The sequence below is a fragment of the Vanellus vanellus genome, assembly GCF_965231255.1.
Source record: "Vanellus vanellus genome assembly, chromosome: 26".
Classification (NCBI taxonomy): Eukaryota; Metazoa; Chordata; class Aves; order Charadriiformes; family Charadriidae; genus Vanellus; species Vanellus vanellus.
The window spans coordinates 3,116,769-3,124,992 of NC_138931.1; the positions used below are offsets into that span (position 1 = coordinate 3,116,769).

Below are 8,224 nucleotides of genomic sequence, written 5' to 3' on the forward strand. Positions count from 1 at the left end.
AAGCCTTTGCCGGGAGCTCTCCGCGCCGCAGAGCCGCCGCCCCCCCCGCCCCTGACCTTCGGGGGTGAGACCCCGCCTGGGGAGGGGGGTGCGGGGGGCCTCCTGGCACCCCTCTGCCCCGCTCTGCCCCCCGCTGCCCCCTGCTGCCCCCGGCACTGCCCGCGGCGGAGCGGCCCCCGCTGCCCCCCGCTCCCCGCGCCCGCCGGGAGCTGCCCGTGGTGCTGCAGCCGCCGGTGCCGCGCCCGGTCCCGGCCCCGGCCCCGGCTCCGGGCCATACCCTGCGGGCTCCGCCGGGCGCTGCTCCGCCGCCCCCGGCAGCGGCCCGGTACCGGCACCGCGCTCCGCTCCGCCATGGCCGCTGCGGGAGGGGGGACCGGGGGGGGCGGGGGGGAGCAGAAAAGAGGGAGAAGAGAAGAAAGGCGAGGAAAGGAGAGGAGAAGAAAGGAAAGGGGAAAGGAAAGAAAGGAAAGGACAAAAAAAAAAAAAAAGGAAAGAAAAGAAATGAAAAGAAAGAAAAGAAAGGAAAAGAAGGGAAAAAAAGGGAAAAGAAGGGAAAAGAAAGAGGGTGACGGCCCAGGGAAGGGGGGAGAAGGGAGCAGCGGAAAGGGAAAGGGGGAGCAGGGAGGAGAAAGAAGGGAATAGGGGGGCGGGGGCAAGGGGGAAGGGGATGGGAAACGGGGAAGGAGGAGCGGTGGGCAATGGGAAGGGGGGGGAAGGGAGCGGGGTAAGCAAGGGGAAGGGGGAATGGGGAAGGGGCACCGGAGGGGGCGGCAGGGGCTGGGTGGGCGGGCAGGGGGAGCGGGGGAAGGCGGGGAGGGGGGAGCCGGGGCAGGGGCAAGAGCGGGGGAGGCGGGAGGCGGAGCGGAGGAGGCGGGTCCGGGGCAGGGCCGAGGGGAGGCCGCCCCCCCCGCACACGTGTGCGGGGCCGCCCCGCCGCCGCCCGACCGGGCTATATAAAGGGCGGCGGCCGCCGGAGTATCGCCGCGTTGCCTCCTGCCACCCCCGAGTGCCCCACTATGAGCTACACCATGGAGCCCCTGGGCAACCCCTCGTACCGCCGGGTGACCGAGACCCGGGCCACCTACAGCCGGGCCAGCGCCTCCCCGTCCAGCGGGTTCCGCTCGCAGTCGTGGTCGCGGGGCTCGGGCAGCACCGTCTCCTCCTCCTACAAACGCCCCAACCTGGGGGGGCCGCGGGCCGCCTACGGCTCCACCGTGCTGAGCTCGGCCGAGAGCCTGGACGTGAGCCAGTCCTCGCTGCTGAACGGGGCGGCGGAGCTGAAGCTGAGCCGCTCCAACGAGAAGGAGCAGCTGCAGGGGCTGAACGACCGCTTCGCCGGGTACATCGAGAAGGTGCACTACCTGGAGCAGCAGAACAAGGAGATCGAGGCGGAGCTGGCGGCGCTGCGGCAGAAACACGCCGGGCGGGCGCAGCTGGGCGATGCCTACGAGCAGGAGCTGCGGGAGCTGCGGGGGGCCCTGGAGCAGGTGAGCCACGAGAAGGCGCAGATCCAGCTGGATTCGGAGCACATCGAGGAGGACATCCAGCGCCTGCGGGAGCGCTTCGAGGATGAGGCGCGGCTGCGCGACGAGACGGAGGCCACCATCCGCGCCCTGCGCAAGGAGATGGAGGAGGCCTCGCTGATGCGGGCGGAGCTGGACAAGAAGGTGCAGTCGCTGCAGGACGAGGTGGCTTTCCTGCGGGGCAACCACGAGGAGGAGGTGGCCGAGCTGCTGGCGCAGCTCCAGGCGTCCCACGCCACGGTGGAGAGGAAGGACTACCTGAAGACCGACCTCACCACGGCGCTGAAGGAGATCCGCGCCCAGCTGGAGTGCCAGTCCGACCACAACATGCACCAGGCCGAGGAGTGGTTCAAGTGCCGCTACGCCAAGCTGACGGAGGCGGCCGAGCAGAACAAGGAGGCCATCCGCTCCGCCAAGGAGGAGATCGCCGAGTACCGCCGGCAGCTCCAGTCCAAGAGCATCGAGCTGGAGTCGGTGCGCGGCACCAAGGAGTCGCTGGAGCGGCAGCTCAGCGACATCGAGGAGCGCCACAACAACGACCTCACCACCTACCAGGTAGCGGGGAGGGGGCTCGGGATGCGCCCGGCCCCGGGGAGAGGGGGGGGGGGGGAGCGGGGGGGCGCGGGCACCCGATGGCGGCGGGGGTTGGGGGGGTGGGGGGGGGATGGCTGCGGAGGGAGGGAGATGGCGGGGGGAGCCGGGGGGGGTCCCGCTCCGATCTCCGCACTGCCTCCCAGGGAACGAGTTCCTGAAAGTGCCTTTGGAGAACTTTTTTCCGCTCTGTCCCTGCACGAAGCCCCCGTCTGTGTCACAGAGGTTTTTCTGCCTCTCCGTTGCAGGACACGATCCATCAGCTGGAGAACGAGCTCAGAGGAACAAAGTGGGAAATGGCACGTCACTTGAGGGAGTACCAGGACCTCCTCAATGTCAAGATGGCCCTGGATATTGAAATTGCTGCATACAGGTACAGTAGGATCATTGCGGACATGTCTGGAATATTAATAGCACTGCAGATGCTGCTGGCTTGGGAAGCTTTATCACAGATATTTCTTATCTGCATGCAGTCAACACAAGTAAATTGGAGCTTGACTAAATTATTACAACAGTTTCAAAATCTGCGCAGACCATGGAGGGTTTGCATAAGAACCCAGAGTCCATTAGGGACCGGCACTCTGGTAAGCGGTGGCAAAGCTCCCAGCGAGCTCGGTGGGCACAGGACAGCATGACTCAGTGCGGTGGCACCCTGGTGCCGCATTCTGCCCTTGGTTACAAAAGCAGAAGAGGCAGCAAAAGACAAGTTTATTTTTAATTCCTGTTTGCTTTGCATATGCCAGGCAAGCGGTGCTTGTCACTTGAATTCCCTTTTATCACTTGAGAGAGACAGTGTACTTGCTTGATCATGGTTTCAAGCAGGGAGCACTAATCTGCTTGTCACAAACACTTTTGCCTTTCTTGCTCAACTTTCCTTTAAAGACATCCACTCTAATCTGGAGCAGGAACACTGCTTGCTATTGCCATCACCTGGCAGGCTTTTTTAGTCTCCTTTGCATCACTTTAGAATGCTCATTGGAGAATTGCTGATTTTTCTGGGTCACGGGCTTAGATGAAAAACAGGCATTTGAATATAAGAAAAGTAAAAACAAAAACCCCATTTCCAGATCTGCTTAAATTCCTGAGGCTGTTCAGACAAACACACAGATACCCCAGGGTCTATAGCTGTTTGCTGCCAAAGTTAGCTAAACAAAAGTCTCTGAAGTCTTCAGTCTTCATAGCCACACAAGAAAGGTGGATGCCTGAACCATTGAAATAGGTCCTGTGCTCCAATCAGCTTTGAATGTCTCACCCACAATATTTGATTTTGGTCTGTTGGCTGTGCCAAATTCTCGGTTCACCTAAGCATAATGCATCCTATGAAGCTAATAATTTTGCCATACTCTGTGCTAATTTATGCCATACTAAAGTTTTTTGACATTAAGGATGAATTTCAACTGGTCAGCCAAAGGTGTTACACTTGCCACATGCAAACCAAGCTAAAAGCTGTCTGCTGAATATGAATTTTGCAAAAGAGCTAATTCAAGGAAAGCCGAACTGAGGCTGTGAGCGATGGATTATGCTGATCAGCTCTAGCGTATTCCACGTACAAACTGGTTTCATCCTGGTGACAGAGGGAAATATTCCAATAGCTGTCCTTTATGGTCGGTTTCTATGCTCATTTTTTGTTTTTCCTCCTCCCAATTCCCTTAGGAAGCTACTGGAGGGCGAAGAGACAAGATTCAGTGCCTTCTCTGGAAGCATTACTGGACCCATATTCACACACAGACAACCCTCTGTCACAATAGCATCCACTAAAATTCAGAAAACAAAAATTGAACCACCAAAGCTGAAGGTCCAGCACAAGTTTGTAGAAGAAATCATCGAAGAGACAAAAGTAGAGGATGAGAAGTCTGAAATGGAAGACGCCCTAGCGGCTATTGCAGAAGAAATGGCAGCCAAGGCCCAGGAAGAAGAAAAAGCAGAAGAAGCTGTAGAGGAAGAAGTTTCAGAGAAGGCTGCTGCAGAACAAGCAGCTGCACCTGAGGAAGAAGAGAAGGAGGAAGAAGCAGAGGAGGAAGAAGAAGCTGCAAAGTCTGATGCAGCGGAAGAAGGAGGTTCTGAAAAAGAAGAAATAGAGGAAAAGGAAGAAGGGGAGGAGGCTGAGGAAGAGGGGGAAGAAGCTGAGGCCAAGGGCAAAGCTGAAGAGGTAACAGCAAAGGTAGAAAAAGTCAAAACACCTCCCTCAAAGTCACCTCCTAAATCCCCCCCTAAATCCCCTGTGACAGAGCCGGCCAAGGCTGCCCAGAAAGAAACAGCTGCAGAAGCAGGAAAAGAACAGAAGGTGGAGAAAGGTGTTGAGAAACCAGCCAAGGAGGAAGAGAAAGCAGCGTCTCCGGAGAAGCCAGCGACACCAAAGGTAACATCTCCAGAGAAGCCTGTGATGCCAGAGAAGCCTGTGACGCCGGAGAAGCCCACAGCCCCAGAGAAAACAGTGACCCTGGAGAAGCCGGCAACCCCGGAGAAGCCCCGCTCTCCAGAGAAGCCAGCGACTCCGGAGAAGCCCCGCTCTCCAGAAAAGCCAGCGACTCCGGAGAAGCCCCGCTCTCCAGAGAAGCCGGCCTCCCCGGTCAAAGATGAAAAGGCTGTGGTGGAAGAGACCATCACTGTCACAAAGGTAACAAAAATTAGTGCAGAGGTAGAGAAGGAGTCCAGGAAAGAAGACATTGCAGTGAATGGTGAGGTGGAGGAGAAAAAGGATGAGGAGGAATCCAAAGAGAAGGAGGTTGAGGAGGAAGACAAGGGAGTTGTCACCAATGGCCTAGATGTGAGTCCAACTGATGAGAAGGGCGAGAAAATTGTAGTAACCAAAAAAGCAGAGAAAATCACTGGTGAAGGTGGGGACAGTACGACCACGTATATCACAAAGTCGGTGACAGTCACTCAGAAGGTAGAGGAACATGAGGAGAGCTTTGAGGAGAAATTAGTGTCCACCAAGAAAGTGGAGAAAGTTACTTCACATGCTGTAGTAAAAGAGGTTAAAGAGACCGAATAAAATAAATCATAGCTAAATTAAAAAATTCAAGAGCTTGGGTTGGTGCAAAAGGTTAAGCCATATGACAGCTGCAAAATGCATGTGAGTGACGGCTTCAAAGCAGAACGGGTTCTCTCATGGAGGCTCCAGACACACAGTATTTTACTTTTTTGTGCAATATAGGGGAGGGGGGGGGAATGCATGCAGGCTCAAGATGTACTCCCTCCACAGAGCTTGGGGATCTAAAAAAATAATACTAATAATAGTGCATGAGATGAAATGTGCAAAGGAAGCTTTTGAATTTCCTGAGCTGTTGGAGGGACATATCTGAGGAACGACTTAAGATGTATTATGCAAAGAACCAACTGAGCCAAAACCAAACAGAAAACAGTAATAGAATATTCATGAGAACCAGAACTCTCCTAGCCTTAAAAAAAGCTACTTATAAATAATTATGTTTACCTCACTGGTGCAATTAGGGTGGACTTTTGCTCATGGGAGAACCTAGTTGACATGCACAGTACGCAACCTTTTGTTGTTTGATGTAAAACAGTCACAGCAGTTCTTGCTCAATAAAGGTCAATACTGAAAACATGACTTGTCTGGTGACTTTCTTCCAACTCCCATCCTTCCCTGAAGTTCGATGCTCTGTCCCGAACAGGAACAGAGTTGCATGGGCTGAAAAGTTGCTCGAGGTTTTATCCTTTCCTTCACCTCCTCATTTAGAAAAACTGGTTTGAATTGGAAATGATGAACAAATTTCCTGTAATAGACCACAAATACTTGAGCTGGTTTAAGCAGATACTTAAGAGCTGTACCCCATTGCTGCCCAGGACAAAGAGGAATCTATTGAATCTGTCTGAGCCACAACTGGTTGTGGTATCTTCCATGATGCTCATTTGCCATGTAAGTGTGCACAGGGCCATTAAGTAATCTCAACCAAGACGCCGTGTGTTCATCAAAATGGGGTAGCTTTGGATTATTTTTTTTTCCCTCCTGCCTTAATTATATGGGAACATCCTTATCAATTCTCTGTCTCGAATGAGACAAATCTGCCTCTAAACACTAAATTCCAAAACTGAGAGCAAACACAGTCCTGGAAAAAGGAAACTGTCCCAGAAATTACACTGGTATCAAGTAACAAAAATATTCCTAATTTGTTTTTTATGTATTTGCCCATTCAAAAAAAGCTGTAGAAATGAGACTCTTCCAGACTCTGACCTGAGGCTGGGTAGGGGCTCAGATCCTGCCTGGTATGGCTGACAGCTAGAACCAAACTAAAGCGTTTTTCCATTTCCAATAGAAAGGCCCCCTAAGCCTCAGCCTGTGTCTACTGCAACTTGCAGGTTGGTTTTATTAAGAAGAAATTCAATTAAAGGGCCCTCTAAAACCCCACTACATGGAAAATAAATTGAGACAAATGAAACAAAGGGAAAAGGAGGGCCTCAACTCCAATTTGAGGAATGACTATGTCTTACTGTGGGATTAATATTCTATTTATTTCTAACGTGTTTCAAAAGGAAAACAAAGAACGCTGCTCCTGCCTTATCTACCATAACTAGCAAAGAAATGCAAATAATTTTTAACCCTGAGTTTAGCACGTGGACTGTCCTGAAATCTGTTGACTAATTGAGGGTCTGATCTAAAGCTTTATGATTTGCACATGCCTTCCAATTCTTTCCCCTATCAATAATTGAAGATCAAGTAGTTTTTAATTGAAAGGGTTCTTCTGCACGTTCTTCACTGGAGGAATTGTTAAAAGTCCACAGCAGATAAGGCTTTCAAATAAATCTGAATGTCTTTGTGTAGCAAAGTAATGAATGTTTCTCCTGCTGATATCAATAATGGAAATCTGTGCTCAACAGCTTGCTGGCTGAGTGACGTTTAATTAAAGCAGAGTTGGCAAATTAAATGGCAGTTTCTCTGCAGCGAGCTTATTCGTTAAAGTTACATGTGTATGTGACATAAAAATACCTATATCTTTATGAATAAGAAGTTAAGTAGCCCAGTCACACTCAGCTATTGGCAGTAAGCGGTTGCACCAAGTTATGTTAAAATATAGAAATATCCAGTGCTTTGTGGGCACCGAAGCTATTTTTCTCTTGGGTCTAATCAAAATTTTCAAGAGAACAATAACAGTAAACCCAAAATCTAAACCAGAGACCAATATTTAACATAAACCTTTCTCTTTACATCCTTCCAAATAAGCTCCAGAAACTGCTAAAATGTCAGAAACTGTGAAGCCGGTGGGCTACCACCCCTCAGCATAGGAAGTTGGGCATCTTCAGCGTCCAGACCAAGAAGGGTCACCTTGTACAGTGAATTAAATGCTGATGTCAGTGGGACACTCAAGAACACTCTTAGCGGGGGCTTACACAGGTGCAGGTGGGATCCCAAGCTGGCTTGCTATTTTTCATGTTAGGCTTTTTTTTTCAGTTCTGGTAGGATACCGGTACAAGGGCCTAGAGGTTATTTTTTGCCTTGTTTGGATTCTGCTGGCACGCCGGCAGTCCCACCAGGACTGCAGTTCCTTGTGCGAGGGGCTGTACCAACCCTCCTGCCCCGGGCACCTCCGCTTTCCCCAATGCTTTTGGGAAGTCGCTGCGCAGCCCGCGTGGGACGCCAACTCCCAGGCTGCCCACTGGCATGCTGTATTTCAAAACAGCCTCATTTCCCCCCCTTTTCCATCCAAAAGATATTTCAGCCTTTAGTTATTACCCAGAACTGCCTCTTTTTTTTTTTTTTTCTCTGCTCTAACGCACAAAATAAATTTGTGAGTTTAGTCTATTTCCCACTGCAAATGTTTCCATCAAATCCTAAGAGAAATAAGCAACTGGTTAACACATTTCTAAATATTTATAAAACTATAAGAACTGATTAATATTTAATGTTGCCAAGAGGTTTTGTCTACTGACATCTGCAATCAAATGCTTTCAAAAGATAGCGTAATTCCAGGGCAGAGATGCATAAATAGTACGTTATTTGCCTGTTCTGCACCAATTACTTCTTCAGACTGTGAATAACCAGTGAAGGGATTAATTACTTTCAGTCACAGAAGTTCACTGATCAATACAAAAGATTCTGTGAAGGGAAAAACAATAATTAAAGGAAGTTACTGTGAAGATTTATGCATCTT

At 51.0% G+C, this 8,224-nt stretch overlaps 1 protein-coding gene across 1 annotated transcript; it reads left to right on the forward strand.

Moving 5' to 3' along the window:
* Positions 1–1,016: 1,016 nt before the first annotated feature.
* NEFM (neurofilament medium chain) lies at positions 1,017–5,109 on the forward strand (the record flags this gene model as incomplete). Its single annotated transcript, XM_082495819.1, has 3 exons — positions 1,017–2,078; positions 2,363–2,487; positions 3,768–5,109. 3 exons carry the CDS (start codon positions 1,017–1,019, stop codon positions 5,107–5,109), a joined length of 2,529 nt encoding a protein of 842 aa, XP_082351945.1.
* Positions 5,110–8,224: the final 3,115 nt, after the last annotated feature.